The following is a 23,162-nucleotide window of genomic DNA, read 5'->3' as shown; positions in this document are numbered from 1 at the left end:
CATATATAAGAAAACATTTCTGAAGCCTTTATTTACAAAAGCTTTAAAAACAAATAATACCCTCTGTTTTGCAAATAACGTTTTGTTTAAAAAGGACCACCCAGTTACAGCATTTTAATATCATGAATAAAGAATGTACAAAGGAAACAAACCAATGTGGCTAACATGTGGAGATTTGCTAGTATTACTGATTGAAATGTAGATAACACACATCGTAACTTGTAGTCTATCATTTCAGGGCAGAGTTAATGATTACCAAAATGTCTTCCTACACATGCTCTGGTCTGGTCACATATTCTGCATGGCTAAATATTTCACAGTCTCTCTTGTCAATATATATAAAATAGATTGCAAAGATATACACAAAAAAATAAACAAGCATTACACTCCTCAGGTCATTTTATTAGCTATATATAGCCATATATATACATACATACATACATACGTACATATATATATGTACGTATGTATGTATGTATATATATATATGACTTTATATATAGAATATATTTTTGTATTTTGTTGTTGTGCACCAAATCTCTGCATTATTCATCTTTGTAACAACTATGAAAGCACAATTTTTTCTTCTTCTAATTTAATCTGGTACAAAATATACCTAAAGACTTGCTATCTTTGGACTTTAAAGAAACTGATTTGTGGAATCAACAAAGTAAGAGTGTCGTTAAGCATGGCTATACAATTTTTTAAAAATTAAAAACAGGGTAAACAGTGACAGAATAAAAAGAAGCAGATCAAAGGGAAGTGTGCTATCATAAAATAACTGCAGCTTCAATATCTTGGATACCAGTTTCCTGGCAGACACTAAATATCCAATCACAAGGGATTGTTCCTGAAGGGTGTAAAGCTGGTTTGAAAAATTCTTCGGTCAGAGCAGCCTACACATGCCAATGAGACACTGACAGACACTAGATGTGCTTGGAAGATGAAACACTACGTACAGAAACAGCAGTTACTAAGCTCCTCAGTAGTTTTTTTGTCTTTTTTTTTTTTTTTTTTTTGTAGTCTTGCTGAATCAACCGTTTGCACAATGCGTGTGCTATTTCCATGGGTCAAAAACAAGTAAATACTGTATAAGATTGGCAGATGGTCATTTTTCCAGCTAAGAGCAAGAAAAGCCAAAATTTCTGATAAAACAGAGGATTTGAGTCAGAATCACTCTCTAAAGTGCAAAATTGATGGTCCACAATCTCAAAATAGCTAAAACTCCTGTAGAATGGAAGGGAGACATGAAACAGGGAAATAAATTACAGTCAGTGCTAGTTAATTTACGAAGGGGGAAAAACAAACCAAGCCCAAGCAGGTAAAGTTTATCAAAATACTCAATATGATGCAGCTTTCCCCACTCTCTGTCACACATGCCTGCTAACAAGTATATTAAGGCCAAATTTAACCTGAATGCTTTTCTAGTTATTAAGATCTGAGATAGGAATGGTCATACTAGTACTGGAAGGCAGAAAATAAAATGGGCTATGAAAGAAAAAAAAAATAGTATCATCTATCGTTCAAGGGATTCAACCAGAGATAAAACCTATATCCAAGCTTGTGTGTAGCTCAAATAAAAATAAAAGGACTATTTCATGTCATGACTGCTTGTTGGCTTCCTCTTCATATGCATTCCCTGTGCCATTCTGTACATAGGATGAACCAGAACCAAGGCCATACAAATGACCACAATATTTGGCATCATCAATATGATCTTCAAAGAACATCTAAAAAGGAATTTTGGGGGAAAAAAAAAAAAGATAATTTTAACCAAAAGGTACCACTGGTAACTTATATTTCAGCAATGTAAGTACTGACTGTTCATTAACTAAAATGATAGCTCTTTCCTATGGTGCTCCTTTGAGGCCACACATTTCAAATTCAATGAGTAAGACTAATGTTCTCAAGAAGTACGGAGCTCAAAAGAAACCAAAGAAAAAGATTACAAAGACATGTATCAAATGTGTGTCTTTCCTATTAACATTTAGACCAATTTAATGAGAATTTGTCATCACGGGAAAACGGCAGGCATTTTTATTCCATTCAACAATTTAACAGTGAAAATGAATGAATATAGCCAATGATAGGAGAAAAAGTTTAGGCGTCAGGCAAGTAGCCTTGTCTACATACAAGGCTGAGTTGGCTGAAAACAATCAAACCCTAAACATGTTTTGGACGGTAAAATCTGAACATTCACACTAGGTTACTATTCTTGAAGAAGCCAAGAAAAATAAAGATAACAAATTAGTAGCAGAGAATCCACCATTCACTGAACCATTAAGGTATTTCTAAAATGCGAAGCTGAAAATCCAAAAGGTTGTTTTAATTCCCTAATGTAGCACTGGGCAGAAGTACAAAACAAAGTATTTACTTGTCACGAATAGACATTCCAAATCACTTCTGAGTCAATACTTGGCAAACAACTATTACGCTATTATTAACACATTACTACAAAAGTTTTAAATTTCCAGATAGTTCTTAGTCAATTCTTTAGTGTCTAAGAAGATAGACTCAAAAGAATTCTACAGTTCTATTTTGCAAAAAGGAAAACTTTCTCTTCTTTGCATTTAATTTACAGTGAGGTATACCTGCGTAGATCACTTCATTACATAAGCTAGGAGTAGACTTGGGTTCATTCAATCCCACTCTTCCATACCTAGCTTTGGTCTGTCTGTTGCCACTTCTAGGGCTCTGCTCAATTACGCTTTTTGGCTCTACAACTACTTCAGATTTACTCAACCACTTGAGAATTCAGAACCTCTTGTCAGACTCAGTCTACTAAAAGCACTATATAAGCACTACCCTATAAATCCTCCAAGTGCTGAAAAAGGGCATAAGCAAATGGTGTTTTACTGGACAAGACAATGCTGGGGAAACCTAATGAACAGACTCCTGGACTCGGCAGAGCAGCACTGACGTGGTCTACAGAAAGAATGCTGGAGTTTGCCCACTAGTATTGTGTGTGAGACTCTGGACAAAAGTTACTAGCCTCTAGCTTCAGTTTTCTCATCTAAGAAATAGTATAGTTGGACCTACATGACTCCTAAAGTAGTTTAAATTGTTTCATTTTCCAGTCTATGAAGAACTCATCTGTTTTCATTTCATTCTGAACTACATTTCAAGAGGACTTATTTTTGAATACTTTCATTCAAGCGTGGTGGACACAACTTCCATGGTACCTCTAATTGTATCTTCATTTAATAACACTTATTGCCCAAAAACTTTTGCCATAAGATTTTTAATGTTCTCAACCTAACAACCAACTGAGAAAAAGGCACTGATGTCTTCATACTTCTCTCATTTTGAAAAAGGCCATTCCTGTGAGCAATGAATCAGATCCTGCTTGATGCTGTGGTCCTATCCGTTCCAGCTCTAACTGTTCAGCAACTTCCTGTAAACCACCCTAGAAGAAAGAAAACTTGTCTGTCAAAACAGAAACCGTACAATACCCAAATTCACACATTACATCACTTAGACACTGACCAAAATAGGAATGGACTTTAGCATGTAAAGATGGACCTCATGAAGATTAGAAAAAAGAGACTGTGAATTACAAATTATTCATTGAGTATGGGGGAAACTTCTGATTTAGTAGAAAATGAGATCCTAATTGGGAAAATTTATCTTCATCATATGCTTTAAGTCATGTGACAGGCAAGTAACTTTGCTGAAACTATGGGGGGAGAAGATCCTATACAAGGGAACAGGTATACTGGGGGACATTTATTAAGTACCTGCACAGTCAATCCATCCATCAATAGAAAACTGACCATCGGCAGCTCCTATCAAATTCTCTTAAGCTTCTTACCAGTCTCTAAATAGTTTCATCTAAATAATTTGTACAAAACAAAGCTGTTATAACTAGCCAAATCCTTAAAAATTCACTAAGTGCTTAATTACGGTTCTGTGAAAAAGAAGAGCATGCAGTTATATGTCCTTCGAAGGGTCTGCTAAATATCTGCTTATGATAATATTGCCAGGCTTAAAAAAGAAAGAGTGAAAAGAAGGAAGAGAAAAAGCACAGAGGAAGGAAGAGAGGGAAGCACAATAATGGGGGGAGAGTAGGAGGAGAGTAATGAAAGAAAGATCGGGTCAGACAACAAAAGCAGCACAAATTCCTACTAACCCTCCTCTGTTTCACAGCGTGAAACAGTGCCGTGCACAGACGGGACTTGCTTCTGTGCTAAAAATAACATGAGGATTAGGTATCATTAGCAGCTGCTTAGAAGGGCAACAGAATAGGGTCATTCAGCAAGGCTGACCGTAGGTCAAAAAGCACCTTTGTCGTTAACCTAAATTTAATACAGCAGCTCACACAGGGCATATTCAGAATTATCTGCTATGTGCAGAACTTTTCCAATATCGTACACACAGTGAGCAATAATTTCATTCTGTTCCTGAAAAGTGTCATTGTAGAGATACGTCAAATTTTAAAAAGCATTTCCAGAGCCAGATTAATGAACATTTAAAAAGCATTTCCAAAGCCAGATTAATGAACATGGCCATGAGGCCATGGATTCTCAGCAACTTTCGGGGGTGGACTGAGCTCCTACAGCAATAAGGCTATCCTGCTGCAACTTCACTAGAGTCACAGCTACAAGTCTCTTCAAACTGCACAGAATTCTGCTGCTCTTGGGTGCTACAAACATGAAGGAACCTTCCTTAAAAATGTCCCCAGTTATAGGCCGTATTCTGTAAAAAAGGAAGCAAACTTTGGCCAAAAGGCTACTTTTCTTCTGATTTTGAGTTCACTTGTCAAAAGCAAAGTTTCCTTACTCAGCTCCTAACTTATTTCTTTCTGGCTAAAAGTAAAGCTCTGAAAGTTTTTACCATCTCCTAAAAGTGTAACTTTATTTGCACTTCTAAAAACCTGGTAAGAAAATGTGATCAGCCTTCACGTAGGTTCTACGAAGCCACCACTTTACCGAAATGTGCTTTTCAGTTGCAGCTTAAATACAAACACCCCTGAAAAAAAATAAAGCCCATTCCTAAAATAAAGTTCATTCCCAAACGGAAGGAACTTCTACTTCTACTTCTTAAAGAAATGCTCCTTTGGGAAGAAGTTATTCACAAGTAACAAATTATTACACACACGTTCAGCAGGGTCAGGATGTAAGCTACTGTCTAGACAGGACCTACACATTTACTAGCACTTACCACTAACAACTTAACCTCTTTGGGGCCAGGAAAAACAAACAACAAAAAAAGCGACCTTTTTAGCCACATAAAGTAATCCTAGGAACATGATCCTATGACTAGACGCAACAAAATAATTTCTCTCTGAGCTGAAGGGAAAACTCTGTCACATTTACAGGTGCATGTTGATGGCCACCTCAGATTTATCTGGCATGGATAGATTATGTGCACGTTGGGCAGTAAGAACTTGCATCTTTGTGCATGAGAACTCACTAGCCCTCACATTTTCATGTAGGTTAGGATTTTCAATCTGGCAATGATGAAAATCTGACTCTTGGTTTGAATTTTGTTGAAAACTTATTCTGCCCCTATACTGAAGCTCTGAAAAGGGATTTCTTATGAATTATTTATGCAACAAATAGAATCAAATGACAAGATAATGTAATTGCACTTCAAAACTTAAAATATGGCTAAAAACATCCCAGGCTAGGATCTCATTTATCAGTCACTCGGTCTAAATCGTGTGTGCGTTACCGGTAAAGCCACTTGAAACCTTACTTTGAGATTTTTGCAGCTCTTCATGAGGTACTTCACATCATATATGACAGGAAAAAATAATCGAAGGATCTCAAAGAAGTCAAGTTCTTCTTCAGGCAAGTTAGAGTTGGTCAGGATTTTGATTAAATAGCCAAAGTCATAACCACTACAAAAGGGTTAAATACAGAACAGAGGCACGTAAATACCAGAGATGAAGAAAAATAATTTTTTTTCCCAATACAAATTTTAAGTGAGTCCCAACTGTAGTCAAAAAAGGAATCAACCAAAAAAATAAAAAAATGCACACAAGAATAACAGATACGTTTATAATGGTAACAGGAAAATACCATCATCTTACCAACAGTAATAAAAACATGTCACTTTCATTCAGAGATATCAATACACAGATCTATACTAGCATCCCGAGCCTGCAGTCACTAGATTACAATCTGATGACCTCTGAAAGGAGAATTCTTTTAGAAGGGTATCAAACCACCCATGGATGTCTCAAAAAAATTTAAGTAACTATGGAAGTGGAAAAACAAAGATGAATGGAAACCTGGCTAAAAAGGTCAAAAGGTAGAACTGGCAAAAAGATTACAAATCTTCCCATATTTTACATAAAGAGGTCATATACTTAAAAATCCAAAGAGTAATTCCCTAATGAAATATCTTATTTCCTTAAGTGACTTCATCAATCATCCTCTTCCCTCAAAATTCTGTTCCTATCTCATTATGACTCCTCAAGATACAATAAGGGAAATGCTGCAGATGGAAGAAGTAAAAGTAGTAAACACTGAGAACTGTTATCCAAAGAATAAAATACCAACTCCCACATTTTCAATCAAGATCTCCTATCTCAACTGTTTAACTTTTTCCACAGCTTTGTATCTCCCTACATTCCTGTGCCACAATTACACACCCTTTTTGGCCTGTCTACCTTTTCTTCAAGGACCTCTTATAGGATGCCTTCCCTGAAGAGACTAGCTCCCCGTGATTCCTTATACAGATTGTTTTCTTGTACTACCCTTTAAAATACATGTATTGTGTTTTCCACTAGTCTGGTAGGAATCACATTTTAAAATATATCTTTAAAAAATCTTTTATTTCACATAGTTGGAACTCAGTAAATATTTGATGAGAGATGCTATTAACATATCTTGTGGGGGGATACAAACAAAATTTCTATTTAATGTTCAGAATTATTTCTAATTTTAAAAGAAGGAAGTTTTACCATTGAAGACCACTAATGAATACCGACAGCAGAAACCTTTACATTTCTGGTAATTGGCAAGGAGGTAACTGCTATCTAACTAAATATAAGTCAATACAGCGTTTACTGCTAGTAAAAGATTATATTAAAATTTGGAATTTATAAATTTCTTAAACTAGTCTTTATCTCCTAGAAATAGGCTAGAATGTGAAGAAAACAGTTAATGACATTTAGAATAAAATCTGGACAAATACCAGAGTCTAATTTAGACTCCACACTCTAAGAAGACATGAACCCTTTCTGGTTTTGTTCATTTCAATATGCCTACTGCCTAACACACAGTATTTTCTCAGAGTACTTTTTGAATCAAAGAATAGATCATATACAGCAAAAGGACATGACGATGCTTTCTAGTCATGACCATAAAAGTAAAAAAAAAAAAAAAAGAACTGAAAAAACATTCCTCAAATTAACAAAGACTTGGGTCTGGTCTCCCGAGGTAGAGGCTCAAATGGAGAAGAGAGAACAGGTAAGAAATGGCATGTTCAATACCCCCAACTCAAAAATTACTGCTTAGTACTATAGCAGAGTTTACAATATGAATACTCCTTCACCAAAGTCATTCCACACAAACCAGAGCTAGAAATTCTAAAGCACACAGGAGACTCTGACTTTTTAAAAAGATGTGTGAAATGAACCCAATGTAAGAATATTAATGTCTGCATAATACAATCCTTTTTAAAGACATAGCTAAAGTCAAAGAAAATCATTCCCAAGGCCACTTTTACTCCCTGGCTTCCAGTTTAATTTAGTTCACCTAGATAGGAAAACTCTTTGTCTTATCTGGAAGTCTGTTTGTACAAAATGAACTAATTCCCTTCCTAGAAATTCTCTTCAACGATCCAGTTTTATAATAACAAAGAATTAAAAATGACCATTTATTGAGAATTTACTGTGTGCAAAGCTTTTAACCAGATGCTCAAAATATGTTATTATTGATCATTAAAACAAGATATTTATCTAGATGATGTCTTACTGATCACTCTATTTGAAAAAAAAATTAAAATCCACCACACCCACCCACCCCTAGCATTCTCTTCGCTTTTTTCTTCATAGCACTTATTAACATCTAACAAACCACAATATAAATTTCTTCATTTTAAAAAATTGCCAACTCCCATCAGAATATAAACTTCATGAGGATGAGGATTTTGGTCTGTTTTATTCACAGCTTAATTCCTAGAATTTTACATCACTGTGCTTGGCACTGGTCTGGTAAGCATTAAATATTTTTTTAACAAGTGGTTTTGTTCTTTAATTTTTTTCATGTTTATTTGCTTCTGAGGAGAGAGACAGCGCGTGAGCAGGGGAAGGGGCAGGGAGAGAGAGGGAGATCCAGAATCCGAAGCTGTCAGCACAGAGCCCGATGTGGGGCTCGAACCCACAAGCCATGAGATGACCCGAGCGGAAATCGGATGCTCAACCAACTGAGCCACCCAGGCGCCCCAGGAATGGTTTCATTCTAAGGCTCAGAAATGTTAAATAACTCTTGGTAACACTGATTCCAAATGGCACTGCTGGATTTAAACCAAGATCTACTTTTCCAGCCTTACTCTTCCCACTATGCCATACCGTCGCTCTCATAGGCAAAAACGAATCACGTATCTTTACATTAAACCTTAAGGAGACCGACATTAGCTTCTTAAAAGAGGAGACTGCTATGTGGCAGCCAATTCCTTGTGGTATTAAGCCTGAAATTGCTGAAACAGTGACCCACACCAGGTGTGAAGCAGCTAGGAAATAAACGCAAGCACAAATGCCATTTTCAGTGCAATCTTTTTACCTATGAAATGATAACCATTTGACCCCTTCGCAGAGGACCACTCCCGATGTCATAAGAAGTTCCGCGAAGTACTGGGTCTCAATTCCTTCCTCCTCATGTTTCTTAAACTGGATGCCAGATGTTGTTAGTAGCTCTATAGAGTCCTGGGCATACATGTCCTCCCTGGCAGGAGAAAAAGAAAGACAACCTTCAAAAGTGCCATTCTTCAAACAAACTGGTTTTCTCCCACTTACATCCAACAGCTATGGGGCCAGAAAGAACAAAACAGAAGATTGGCTTGGGTCCAATTATTCCAGTGCTTCACAGATATGAAGGAAAATACAATTTAAATGTGAAGATTATTATTTTAGAAAAGTATTCAGTAAAGCCTCATTCAGAAACAGTCCAAGGGGGAGATTTTAATCTTCACTACAGCTCAATTTCACTAGCCTTTCACAAGTTAAATAAATTTAGCTGAGTTTGAAAAAAAAGGTCTTCTACTCACCAGGGGCTACCACTCAAAGTAAAAGACATGTTCTTTTCAGGGGCTTTCAGTCTCAGCAGCCTTTTTTATTGCTGCCAGATGGAGCTGTAGCCACAGGGGTGACAGCCTGTATCCATCTCCCATGCTCCCAGCAGCACCAGAAAGGAGACCAAGAGGAAAATATCTGATGTGGCTAAGTTAAAACTACATTCCAACGGCAAGAAAAAGGAGATCCCTTCCCTCACTAATGATGAGCCATTCAAACGGCTCCAACAACCAGTAAAAGATTTAAAATGAAAGGCTTTGCTGTAACAGCAATAATTTCTTCTAACAATCTTAATCCTAGAAAATTACCTTCCAAAAATCAAGCCAGGAAATCTAAACATAAACCAATCCTTCAAGATTTTACTTAAGCCAAGAAGAAATCTCTAATTTCTAAGTACGAACACACACGTATCCAAAATGTTAAAGGATCAAAACAAAGGTACAGGTTTCGGAAAATACATGAAAAGTATCTTGTGCAATAAATTTTTATTTATTTTTTAGTTGCAAGAATACTGGTTTCTATCACTTTATTAAAAGCTTTAAGAAAACTAATTAACCCCCCCCCCCCAAAAAAAAACACACAAAACATTACACTTAGGTGAAAAGTATTCTTATGGTCTATTCTGTAGAAATCAGTTTGCTTCTAAATGTCTTTGAAAAATAACACAACAAAATGTGTACAGATGACAGATGGTAACTACACTTATTGTGGTGACAGAATTGTCAAATCACTACATTATGCACCTGCAATCAGTATATCATTGTATGTGAACTATACCTTAATATAAACATTTTTAAAAAATAGCAAAAGTAGTCACTGAAACATTTAAAAAAGGGGGGAACCGCAATCATCACTTTATGTCAAAATTTCTATCTGAATAAATCTACCACAAAGTTTTTTCATTAAACAGCAGATATTATTGGCCTTATTACACTAAAAATGTGTACCTTGTGGAGCCTTGGTGGCTCCCTCAGTTACGAATCCAACTCTTGGTTTCAGGTCAAGTCACGATCTCATGGTTCATGGGACTGAGCCCTAAGTCGGGCTCTGTGCTGACAGCACGGAGCCTGCTTGGGATCCTCTCTCTCTGCCCCTCCCTGCACTCGCATGTGTGCTCTCAGAATAAGTAAATAAAAAATAATCCTAAAAAATAAATATACGTACTCTAAACAACTAACATCCCACTCATCAACCTCTGACGCTTGCAAGGAGAGGCATGCTTTAGCAAATTATAATCAACCAAAATCATCTCTTTTTTTCTGTATAATTCACATAATTCAGATTAAGTTAATGTAGTGTCATTTAATTTCTTTGGATAAGTATTTTAAAATTTGGAACCTATTTTATGTTTTATAATGCCCAACTCATTAGAGAGAAAGCTGGAAGTTCCATACAGGTAGACTAATAAATCTCTAAATAGGATGAAGAAAATTTCTTGTTGGTAAGGGAAGCTTCATAATTGCTACAACTCAATTCTCCAAATCAACAGACTGTCCCTTTCCCACAGTATCCATTTCAAGTTTTGAAATCATTCCCCACCCTCAAAAATCCCAGTAAGCGTAGAAAAATATTAAAATATGCAAATCTCAAGAAAGTAGTTAAAATACAGTCTAGTCAAAACTGTAAGAACTGCTGCAGGTGCAGGGTTGGCTTACTGATTACAGCAATCTGTTCAGAACAACAATGAACAGTAATGTCATTTCTCCTAACACTATCAAAGTTTAAGGTGGCAAAATAGCCAGTTTTAATAACTGAACAGGAATGAAAAGTCATGTACCAATCTCTAAAAAAGGTTTTCCCAAAAAGCAGATACAAGGCTACTCATCTCAAATAATATCCTAAAAACAGAAACTAGCTTAACTAGGTATGTTAAATTCAATAAATATGTATCTTTTCACCATTTTTTCAAAGCAGGCTCCATGCTCAACGTGGGGCTTGAACTCATGACTCCGAGATCAAGAGGCACATCCTCTACTGACTGAGCAAACCAGGTGCCCCTACTTTTTTGACATACCTACAAGTATAAACTTAACCTACTACACAAATTCACAATTTTAAACACAGCAGATTAAAGATTCAATTTGGAAATGCCTTCCAACCTCAATCATTCCTGGTTCAACATGTATTTTACATTTTAAAACATGCATACTTTAATATTTAAGCTTACACTAAAATGAGCAAAGGCAAACTAGAATACAGATTGTCACAAGTACACAGAGGGTTACTAGACTTAATATTTAAGTTTAGTAACCAAGAACACATAATACGCTCTAAAAATCTGCAAAGGCTACCTGAAAGACACTAGGAAGAGCCTGCATGTCCACACCTGACAACTGCTCTTTCGCTTTCAAATGCCTGTGCACTATCTGTCAAACAAAATCAAAACCACCCTGTTTGATTCTGCTGTCCTGTCTACTAACGGTGGTCTCTATTTGTCCTTTTCACTGCCACTTTCCTTAAATGAATTATCACCTTCCTTTCTGTTGCCACTGAACCCACAATCTCCTATAACCTCTACTACACTATTAAAATGATTCTCTCAAATACCAAGAATTACCATAACCATCAAATTGATGACTTTTTAGAAATTCGTTCCCATCTCCTTTGAGAGAGCTTTTCTTCTGCACAGCTCGTCAGTATCTCATTTCATTTGTCATTCTAGGTATCAACTCCAAATTCAGTTTGGAGAGAATTCCCATACACTGATCATTATCTAACAATTCTGACTCTCAGACTTTGGCAGGTGGAGAGCAGACAGCCAAGTTACAGGAACGCTAAGTTATAAAGACCCCGAGCAACTTTCCTCAACACTATATCCCTGATGCCTAGCACAGCTGACACATCTAGGCACTCAATAAAAAAAGTCAATTTTCATCTTTCTTTAAAATATCCAAGATTCTATTCATGGTACTCTATCTCCACATTAGGTAGTCCCAGGTTTACCTTCCAATTAATCGGTTCTACTTAAATAACATGATTCACTATATTCTTCTCCTTCAACTTCTCAGACATTAACATTAGTATAAATGGAATAAATTAGTATAAATTTGATAACAAGCAGCCCTCTCTGTATAAGAAAAAAAGTCCTTCAAAGATTTCAATAAGGCAGTTGTTATTATGACAAAGATGTTTCTAAAAAAGGAAAATGTCAATTTTACCAAAATTAAGACAGGGAAGGGTTACTTCCTACTCATGTATTTGCATCACAACAATAACTTAGTTAAAAAACAATGTCCTAATGATCAGCTTGGGGAAAAAGTAACATGGAACAAATGAAATGGCTAAGAACTAATTTTAAAAACAGTTATCGTTTGTAGTACTTGTAAAAGATTATTACCAGTTTGAATAGACAGGAGTACTTTTTACCCTTGAGAAGGTTCTGGCATACATTATGAAATCCAACAAAGTAAAACAAAGAGTGAGGCTAAACATTATGTAATTAGAAGTCATAGTATACCACTGACCCTACGCTCTAAAATCACCAGCCCTGCTTTTTAGATCTGATATGCTAACTATCAGATTATTGTACAGACAACGGGAGGTTCTTACACTGGCAGTACCATTAAATGTCCCACAGCTTCTTTTACTATTTTTTAAACCAGATATAAGATCATATTACGCAAGTACAAGCTGTCAAACAGAAGGATATACTAGAGTATCGTAACTTAGTAAGAACATATTAAACATTTCCCCACCTCACACTAAGTCTGTAAACAATCTGCCCTCACCCAACACCACTCTAAACTTCCCTAAGCTATCAAGACTACTCTTACAAATGATACAGAAGTACTACAAGTAAGGAAACTGGGTTTTAACCTAAATCTTGAGTCAGAATTCAGATTCTAGATTCAGAATACTGCAGATTCTGAACTGTTTCTGAAAGAAATACCAAGTTCAAGGATACCTTTCTCTCTCCAATAGGTAAGCTACGAGAGGTTTTTTTGGGCTGATCTGGGACTATATTATATAACACCGATTTCACCGGAAAATGCACCCAAGTTTCCAAGAAATGTCTTACTACTTTTAACATGTAATCAATTCATAAACTGGAGTTTGACTGTAATAAAAATCTCTTCACAGGGATAACCACTACAACAAAGATATACATTTCAAACTGCGCACAAAGTTTAAAAGTAAAACTAATGCAACGTTATTTTTTCTATCAAGAAGTATGTTCAATACCCAAGGTTTTCCAAATTTCAAAAAAAGTGGTAGTCATACTTTTCAAATAACATCTCTATAATTCAAAGTATTTGAATATTAAGTCTCCTGTATCCTAATTTTTTTGTCCCATAAGAAATCTAATCTTTTGAATTTTAAGCTTTAAATATTTATAGGATAACTGAGCCAAATTCAGTTAGCATTTCATTCACCATACATGAGGGAAATCAGTTTCTACAATTAAGCTAAAAAAAAGTTTGGGTTATATTTATTTCCCACTTACGTCAAATTAAATTTAAAATTAAACTGCCAAGTTGAAGTTCCTGGAGGGTATTCTCCTTGCTCATTCATAAATGTCAGTCCTAGCTGAATTATCTTTAACAAGTCTACATTACATCGCAATAGTTGGTACTGATAGTCAGCATTGCTCCTGAATTCTCCAATAGGTCTTGCAACCACACCTGGAAACTCGGTATCCTGTAAAATAGTTTTAAGATTCATTATTTACTAAATGGTCAAAACCACAATCCACAGATTGTTAGTTTTCAATTAGCAATAATCGCGCCTCGGATAAACCTCATTGGCTACGATACTGCCACTGCGCAAAGCTCACAGATTGTTAGAATAAATCATTTTTGGTACAAGTCAAAGAATCCCATTCTAGAGAATATTCTATACATTCATATTCAATTGTTACTTTTTAAAACCATAAAACTCTACAAATTTAATGGCTTTTTTTAATATTAAATATCACATCCATAAAAAATTACTACATATAAGATATGAATGCTCAACGCAACCAAGTACTCTATTCCCAAGGAAAAGGAAAAAATCATACATTCATGTTTTTCAAGGAGTATGTGAAACTATGCCAGCAGAATGCTAGCATTAAAATCAATGAAGAACTGGTTAATAAAAATGGAAAATTCATCACACTCTCCAATTGTTTCTCTCAGACAAGGTCTGTCTAAACACCAAAACCCTGTCACTTCTTGGGCTAAGACAGTACTCCGTCTTTATACTCTAGGGAAAGCATGTCATCAAAAACTGCATGATAGCCACTTATTCTTGTAGCATGTTATCATGTCTCTATTTTGTGGGACTTAAAAAAAAAAAAAACATTTCTAATTATGGGTAAATACACCTTTATTAAATAGGTTATATGTGTTCACTCAAATATTTGTTTTTTTACCAGTCAACCTGCCCCTACACACACAAACGCATTTATTTATTTGCATTAAAAATACTGAGAAGAGGATACTATCATACATCACTTTAGTTTTAAAACTCAAACTGAAAACCTAAGAAAAAATCTGAATATCAAGTCCCTAAGAAACAGTAAAGAAATTAAAACCTCTCTAAATTTAGTCCAACTCAACAACCACTTTACTGGACGCTATGTGTTATGCTGTGTGTGTTGTGAGGATGACTAAGAGAATAACCCATTGTTCACAGAACTTACAATCTAGAAAACAGTACAATAACTAACATATGGACAAGATACAGTAGTAAAGCAGCAAAACTAACTGAATAGACGATCTAGGTAGATTGAATAATAAATGCAAAAGCAGAGATGCTTAACAGCACAGTGTGTTCATGCAACTCCAATGATGATTCAAACAACAAGAACAAGAAAAAACCACAGGTCAGTAATATTTCACTGGGAGATCTTTTTTTTTTTTTTTTTTTTTTTTTTTTTTCAGAAAGACATGCAGGAGCTCCCAAGCTTTTGAGTGCGGTGCTCATCTGGTATTATCAGTTAGCCTTAGTGTTGCTAGGAGCTGAACTGGCACTCACAGCTAGGTTCTACTGTTCTGCTGAATATAAACAGTTTCACACTTTAACACCAGGCAAGACCACTCTAATCATGACTGAACACAGACAAAAACATAAACATTGTCCAAACCACAAAACTGATCAAACATTCTTCTACCTTGGCTAATATAAGTAACCGCTGCTTCTTTATAGCTTTAGTCTCACTCTAGTCTTCTCTCATTCTAGTTTGGCCTTATTAAGATACCCTGTCACAAAATTATCCCAGCTTCCCAACAGCATCCAATTCAGAGCAAGGCCCTGCTTCCTTAATCCTTAAAGCCACCTGACACAAGCCCAAATCCTGTAAGTCTTTTCTAACACTCTTACTCAAATGTCCCATGGTTCCAGTGGTATGCATTTTCCCTCACTGCAATGAGTAATAAACCCAATTTGTCCCATTGCAGATGTGTTCCAGGTGATCTGTGGCTGGACGAAATGGACAAAATTTCTTTTTATAATTAAATTAAGCCCTAAAAAAAAAAAAATCAACCAGATGGGTTGAATTCAAGACTTTTCAAAACCCTCTTCCCCTCTTATAAGAAACATTTTAAGGATTTGATCAAAGGCCTACCATAGCAACATAATTGTATTTTCGGATAACTTGACGAATTTTCTTCATCTCTTCATCCAGGTTGCAAGCCCAAACTTCACAAATTCTTTGGCTATGATCTACAGTTGCTGCTGGCATAGTGAGGGCACAAGAAGTCTAGATGCCAAGCATCAAAATGTTATACTTGATTGAAGATTTGTTTGTTTCATAAAATACTGTATCCTTTATTTTTGTACCTGTGAAAATAAAAACCAAAATAAAAACCAGCAATATCAGAAATCTGAATCACAGACTAATTGAGTTGATACAAATCTAAAAGATTATTTATTCGAAGTCTTTGACTCATATGTAAATCAGTTTGGGAAGTGACTTGTCTAAAAGCACATAACTAATCGGTAAGGAAAAAAGGACCACAACATAGGTTTTCTGGTTCTAATGTCAATGTTAAGTAAAAACAGTATTTTTTTATGTCTACATACTAGTCATTTTTAAAAACTTTCCATTAATTGAAGACTGCTTTGAATTCAACTCACTCCCTGGATAAAATTTTATAAAGACATCCATTTCCAGATAAAAAATGAAAAGCTAAATACTGATACACATGTGACAAGATCAGATGTCACTAGGAAAACTGTAGTGTTTGCTTTTACTAATAGAACATTCAAAATCTGATTTGATTACAAAATCTACTTTACTGGCATTTATTCAAGTCAGATTGGAAGGGACTTTTTAGTAAACCAACAACAACGAAAACAAACAAAATCTATCTGAAAAATAACTAACAGCCACAGAAACTATTTGAATGTCCATAACTGCAGGAAGGAAAAAGAGAGGGACCAATAGAGAATATGCATTTCAAATTGTTTCTAATTTCCTAAAACCACAGCATTTTTTTCCCCTGGTTACCAAACACACATCTCACGTTTTTGGTCCATAAACACAGTATCACAGTACATAATGATAGAGTACAGACCAACATTTTGATTTGGGGACAGGAAAATTACAAATGCTCCTTAATTTTTTCACAGTAGTTTGAAAAATCCTAACAAACAAGGGTAAGAAAGGGAATTATGATCGCCCCCTCCCACCCCCGCCAACATTTCAGTCACAAATGTAACCTGGACTGCTGCAAGAACAGAAAACTAAAGATCCAGGGAACCCCCCGCTCCTATATTACCCTCCCCCTCCGCTAAACACACACACCCACCCAGCCAGCCACACACACACACACACACACACACACACACACACACTTCAGCAAGACCCTGTGGCTTAACAATGCTTTCAATCCACCTCTCTCTCTCTACAATTCCAGAAGCCCCGAGGAGGCACCAGAGGCCTTCTCATTACTGGATAGAATCTCCGTACTGCAGCCTCCCAAAGAAACGAGAGAACAGCACAGAGGCATTCAAGTCATAGATAACTCTCTTCCCTGGCAGAGGGCCAGTGTGAAGGTGCTTGATAACCATTTACTGGAGCCAGACTGACTCCAAAGAACTGTTGCGAGAAGAAATACGAGGAGCTGAGGATCTAGGCCACCGCCCTCCACTCCCAATTTCCGTCCAACAGCGTCGAAGCCCCAGGTACAAAGCCTTTACGTCATCACCCCGCGCCACCCCCTTGACATACCCTCAGTCCGTTACCCTGCCCCCTTCCACCCGCCGCCTAGCTCTTTCCTTCGCCTGCCGCGTTCCAGCTGGCGCCATCTCTCACCCTCTCCGGTTCATCGTTCCCGCCCCCTCTCGATTTCCCCAATCCGCCCCTCCCCCCGGCAGACGCAAGATCTACTTGTGTCGCTGAGCTCGCGCTCCTCCTCCTCCTCCTCGCCATAGAGACAGCAACCAGCGGCGGTGGCGGTGGCGGTAGCGGCGGCAGCAGCGGGTGCCCCATAGACACCTCGCGCCCAGCAAGGGGGAAAGGGGAGCCGGGGCTGCGTCGCTCCGTGCTGCGCCGTCGCTTCTCGCACGTCCTGGCGGGGGCGCTAGGTGATGACGCGCCACGCAAAGGGGGCGGAGCACGCTGGTGACGGAAGCAGGGGTGGTGGAGCACCGAGCGGTCGGGCTGCCGGGCTGATTGGTTTGGGTGTCTGGACCGTGAAGGTAGCGCTGCTTGTCCCGGGCGGCTACTTTCCTCTAGCTGCCCACAGTCATAGTGGTTCGTCCAGGACGCAAGGACCCCTCAGCTGGCTTGCTTAGGAGAAGACGCGGCCGCCCGGTACTTGGGACTCGGGCGTCTCGGACTGCTCCTCCTGCCGCTGGGGAACCGCCGGGTTGAGCAGCTGGGAGAAGCAGGCCAGAGCCGTCTAGGGCCTCGGGCCCGGGGACCCGTGGAGGATGAGCTGGCTCTTTCCCCTGACCAAGAGCGCTTCCTCCTCCGCAGCCGGGTCCCCCGGTGGCCTCACCAGCCTCCAGCAGCAGAAGCAGCGCCTCATAGAGTCCCTCCGGAATTCACACTCCAGGTGACTGGTCGCTGCCTCGCCGACCGGAGGAGAAAGTAGGGCGGGAGGGTGGGCTGGTCCTCGCCACACTCACAGCTCCTCAGGCCTACTGCCCGCCAGCTGCCTCCTTTTGACCTATTCCCCTTTGTCCTGAGTCACCCCCTTGCTCTCCTATCCCTGACCCATGTTCAGGATTTCCTTCTGGACCCTTTCTTGCTCTCTCTTGCCTCACCACGGCTCAGCCCTTCCAATTCCGACTTACTCATCCCTCCTGACACATCACTGCTGGCTGTAATCTGTCTTATGTTCTGTATCCAGTATCCCTTTCTTTGCTTCCTCACTAGCCTTTCCCCTTGCCCATCTGATTGCCACGTTGGCAGAATTGTCAAAGTACTCTACTTGGCTAAAAAGAAGAGTAATCTCCAGGTTTCACAGAGTGTAAAAGTTTTTGGAGGAAAAAAAAAAAGTAACGAAAGAGAAACCAAAGGTTTTAGTGAGTTCTTTTCGGCTGGGAATGACAAACTCGATCGTCCTAAGTCGTTAAGATTTACCCTCTTCCCACAGCCTCCCCCAATTTGACAAACTTCCAGTCTCCATCTGTCACTTTATTATTCTTGCTCCCACACTCAGGAATTGCCTTCTGTTCATGTTAATTTGTTGTCTTCTTATGAGTTTGTCATTTCAGCATGGTCAGGTTAGAAATATATTGCAATTCAAATTATTTCAGAGGTTTTTTACTGTAAACTTCAGCCTTTTGCAAATGTTTGTGACCTCTAATGGCTTACAAAATTTGGAACTGCCTCTTTATATGAATTGTGCAAGTTTCGTTACTGAACAATGTCACAACATGTCTTTTAATGTAAAGATGCCAACATCAGTCAAACCCAAGTCTTCTTTAAATGGACTTTTCATGCATTTAAAAAATATATGAGGCCATAAAATTAATTCCTGTTGAATGAGCTCTTAAGGGCCATTTTTTTCTGTCACTTTAATAATTTTTCCCAAGCAAGGAAGTTACAGTGTAGAGTAGTTTTAAATTAAATATGTTGTTAAAAGAAAAATTCACAGCAAAATTAGTATGGCTAAATTAAGGGCTATTGCTGATTGAACTTCAGATGTTTCTCAGTTCTTTGTCTCAATTGTTCTGCTTGTTGAGAACTTTCAAAAGGTGAAAATATATGGTATTGAACAGAAGAGAGTGTCATGCCATTTGAGTGGTGGCTTTGTCATAGAGTTCTTAAAAATCAGTCTTAATTTTTTTTTCAAATCACCCTTATTTTCGTGTTCTGTCTTAACCTGTAAGAGCTGCTGTTACAAGATATGCTTATAAAATAAGTTGACTCATTTTGAAGGAACATAACTAAAGCTTGTCTTCTTAGTATCACATTGGAAGACTGTCTATATACTGAACCAGTACTACTGTTGCTAAAATAGTAGAACCACACCTTGGAATTAATTACTTTAAAGTCTTTAATAGATACCGTTGAATATTCTCACTGCTGGCAAATTTTTATTCTTTGAGGTTGGCGTTGACTTTTTAAAATACTCTAAAGCCTCTTGCTGCCAAGGGCAGTAAATAAGGGAAGTAACTGATCTGAAGTTTCTTGTGGGTTTTTTTGGTCTCCCAAATAAGGTGACATTCTAAAATAAGATTTGCTAATCTAAGGAGTTCTGGAATTGCCTTAGGCTTTTAAGTTCTTTTATAAAAATACTTGTAGTTTCGTTTTATTGAAATATTTCACATTTATAAACTATACTTGGATAATTCTGGGGACGATTAGGTCATGTATTTCCAGTTTTCAGAGAATAGTACAGTGCCAGAAAAAAGTGTCATCCATCTGTTCTTGTTAAATCTGCCATTTGAACTCATGACATACATTTTAAAGCTAGTTGGTGAAAATGATCTGTCTATGCAGTGTATGACAATATGTCGCTTCAGTAGCCAAATTCAATACTACAACTTATAAAGATTTTTGTTCAGTAAGACACTGTGATTGGGTAATCTGAAGGTGCCCTCTGCAAAAGTTGAAAGAGTATTTCAGATGATATTTTATTTTGTTTTATTTTATTTTTTTTAATGTTTTATTTATTTTTGAGACAGAGAGAGACAAAACATGAACAGGGGAGGGTCAGCAAGAGGGAGACACAGAATCTGAAACAGGCTCCAGGCTCTGAGCTGTCAGCACAGAGCCCGACGCGGGGCTCGAACTCACGGACCTCGAGATCATGACCTGAGCCGAAGTCGGCCGTCCAACCGACTGAGCCACCCAGGTGCCCCTCAGATGATATTTTAATGAGTAACACAAAAGCTTCCTAAATTACGAATATCAATATCTCGTTGCATGCGAGATTAGGCCCACTTCCCTAATGTTTCGTACTCTATCCCTTCTTCAGATGTAAGGTCAGCAGCTCTTTCCTAGCAAGGAAAGTATCCAGCTTCTGCCCTCCTCAGTAACCCCGTTCTTTCTTACACCTTCCAACTCTTACCTTCTTTTTTAACTCCTTATAATTAAAAAAATTCCGTTTCAGGAAATAGTCTGTTTGATTCCCTTCCTTAAATGAATGTAAACTCCTTTTTTAGGTACTTTAGGAAATTTTTACCTCATCTTTCTCAGGCCTCTCCTAAAGTTTAGCTGCATTTTATGTGTATTTCCTCATGTTAATCTTACTGGTAAGTCAGGGCAAATGGGAAACTGTCATAGATGACAAACAAAAGTTTTAACCAAAGCATAATAACATTTGTCTGGTATGAAAATGGAAACTGGAAGTTATGTAGGCTAGGCTCGAGTAATAGATTCCACCTTCTGAATAACAGTGATCACAGTATTCATTTTACCACTAACATTCCTATCTTTGTGGGCAGGAGTAGAATTAATTCTGTTGTTTCTTCTACTTCCTAAAGAAGCACACTCCGAAGGAAACTTTTGGTTTCCCACCCTAATCCACCCCCCTCTGCTTATTGAAAGAACAACAGTTTTAATCTGCTTTCCCAGTCTGCAGGATCACATGCTTAAGGGAGGCTGTGCTCTTTCAACTCCAGGAGGCAAATAATGACTGTTTAAGCCAATCATTTACCCTGCAAGTTATTGTGGAAGCAGGACTCTTGACCTAATCTCGCTCCACAGGAGTTGGAGAAGTCGGCTGGGGAGCTGCTCAAAACATTTTCTGAGTAATAGAGATGTCTTAAAAGGAAATTCTTCTCTTCATGGGACATTTGGAACTGCTTGGATCACGAAAGGCAGGTTAACTACTGAATGTGGTAGAGTAGAAAGATGGGATGTTCATGATAATAATACTGTGATGCTGAATTAACCAATTTTGGAACGTGTGATGACTCTGGACTTACTCTTCTTCAGGATTAATGACCCCTTACTGTTTAAGCCCCTTTCAACCTGGGTTTTCAATTACAGGACTTGAAATTGAAACTATCCCAAGTGATACTCTCTAATCCCAATATTTAAAGATGCTTCAAGAGTGAAGCTGTTAATTATTTCCCTGCATTGTACCACAATCAGAACATACTGAAAACTGATGGTCTTAACAGTTAACTATTCTAACTATCCTGGTTTCTCCTCTCTTAACAATATTTAAGTTAATTAGCTATTTTCTTTCTTTAGCTCTAAAACAATAATTTGGAGGGGTGTTGGAAATGGTAATTAACTATGTAATTTCAAAGTTATACAAATAGTAATCTTTCTTTATTACCTTTTAGTTAGGGATATCAGGTCTCTCAAGTAAAAGACTTGCGCATTCATTTAATAATAACATGGTAATTCTGGTGCTATTTTTATTTTATATTAAATAAGAAAATCTAATTGGGAGTTATTACGTTTGTCAGAATTGCTTTTTTTCTTTTTCCCTATATTATGATGAATAGTCTTAATGAAAGAGCTCTGAACCAGCAGTTAGGAGTCACTGATAGATCATTAACAGCATTGCAACACTGGATGCTCGTGTAACCTTAATAGGCCTTAGGGACCCCTGAAGTAAGAGGATTAACTGCCTGATCTCTTACTGCCCTGCCCAGCTGTGAAAGTCTGTGTTGGTTCCTCAGGTTCCTGGATACGAACACTGTCTTAGAGATAAAAGACAAAATGAATTTGAGCAACATAAATGGAAGTACGCAAAAGTCATTGACATTGGAAAAAGCAGCCTGACTCAGGTGCATGAAAGCTTTGTCATCAAACTGACCTGGATTCCAGTTTGGCTCTAACACACAATGGCAATGTGACCTTTTGGCCAGTTACTCAACTTCTCTGAGCCTCCAGTTCCCATCTGTAAAATCAGGAATTGTGATTCCTGTCATGAATGAAAGAGTGTTAATATTTCAGTGTTTTATATGAACATTTATTAGAGTACCTGGTACAATGTGAGCCTACGGCGAATTACATTCCTGCTTTCTACCGCATAGAATCAGTATGCATGGAACCTTTGCTTCTTAGCCTGTATGCGTCTTGCCAGCTTATTGTTTGTGAATCCTTCACAAGCCCACCTATAACTCATTTGCCTCTGTCAGGAATACTTCTGACTTGCCATTCAGTAAGCAAGTCCGTTTTGGATAGTTTCCTCACAAATGAAATGTACCTGTTTTGAAGGATTTTAGATAGATCACATGTAAGGAAACTAGTAGGTACTGTGTAAATGACAATGATTTTATTTTTGTTTCTTAAAAATAATGGTGCCAATCTACATAGTCTTTGAAAATTATTTTGAAATTTTCTTTGGCTGCCAATCCCTGGATACCATTATTCTGATTGCCCAAACCTTTAGCCTTATAACTTCCTTGGAGAGTCTCCCACTGTATAGTTTTCTACCCTATAACTGTTAAATTTAACCCCTTGCTCACAGTTAATAAGACTTTCTCCTCTAACCTCATAGGTGTCTGAGTAAACCTAAATTCCATAATTTTTTTCTATGGATTTAAGTGTTGGCTCAGAAGGACTCCTACATGAACTTGG

The 23,162-nt window shown here is 37.7% G+C and overlaps 2 protein-coding genes and 1 non-coding gene across 5 annotated transcripts in view; 1 reads left to right on the top strand and 2 right to left on the bottom strand.

The window, feature by feature from the left end:
- Positions 1-4: 4 nt before the first annotated feature.
- CNOT7 (CCR4-NOT transcription complex subunit 7) lies at positions 5-17,641 on the bottom strand. 3 transcript variants are annotated; one of them, XM_042934393.1, is made up of 7 exons: positions 17,556-17,641; positions 15,789-16,003; positions 13,686-13,879; positions 8,733-8,894; positions 5,698-5,842; positions 3,296-3,406; positions 5-1,730 (listed from the first exon to the last, which is right to left on the bottom strand). In XM_042934393.1, exons 2-7 carry the CDS (start codon positions 15,903-15,905, stop codon positions 1,602-1,604), a joined length of 858 nt encoding a protein of 285 aa, XP_042790327.1. In that variant the 5' UTR covers positions 15,906-16,003; positions 17,556-17,641; the 3' UTR covers positions 5-1,601. The 3 variants fall into 3 exon arrangements, with proteins under 3 accessions (XP_042790327.1, XP_042790328.1, XP_042790329.1); XM_042934394.1 differs by lacking the exon at positions 17,556-17,641 and adding an exon at positions 17,256-17,314; XM_042934395.1 differs by lacking the exon at positions 17,556-17,641 and adding an exon at positions 17,061-17,176.
- On the bottom strand, positions 13,877-14,012 carry LOC122218719. Its single transcript, XR_006202060.1, has one exon. It is a non-coding gene; the product is annotated as a U4 spliceosomal RNA (small nuclear RNA).
- Positions 17,642-17,814: 173 nt separating the features above from the next.
- Positions 17,815-23,162, top strand: part of VPS37A (VPS37A subunit of ESCRT-I) — a 45,279-nt gene continuing 39,931 nt past the window's right edge. Inside the window, exon 1 of the mRNA XM_042934392.1 lies at positions 17,815-18,225. Coding sequence (XP_042790326.1) covers positions 18,101-18,225 — 125 coding nt within the window. The 5' untranslated portion in view covers positions 17,815-18,100. The remainder of the gene's footprint in view (positions 18,226-23,162) is intronic.

The sequence above is a fragment of the Panthera leo genome, chromosome B1, assembly GCF_018350215.1.
Source record: "Panthera leo isolate Ple1 chromosome B1, P.leo_Ple1_pat1.1, whole genome shotgun sequence".
Taxonomy (NCBI): Eukaryota; Metazoa; Chordata; class Mammalia; order Carnivora; family Felidae; genus Panthera; species Panthera leo.
This window is presented reverse-complemented; position numbering and strand designations above follow the sequence as displayed.

Excerpts from the sequence above, each read along its gene's own strand:
- CNOT7 (XM_042934393.1), bottom strand. The coding sequence starts at position 15,905 with ATGCCAGCAGCAACTGTAGATCATAGCCAAAGAATTTGTGAAGTTTGG. Across the intron at positions 8,895-13,685 it reads AATTTTAAATTTAATTTGAC|GGAGGACATGTATGCCCAGG; the intron begins GTAAGTGGGAAA and ends TTCTCCTGCCAG. Across the intron at positions 5,843-8,732 it reads AAATGGTTATCATTTCATAG|TGGTTATGACTTTGGCTATT; the intron begins GTAAAAAGATTG and ends ACCCTTTTGTAG.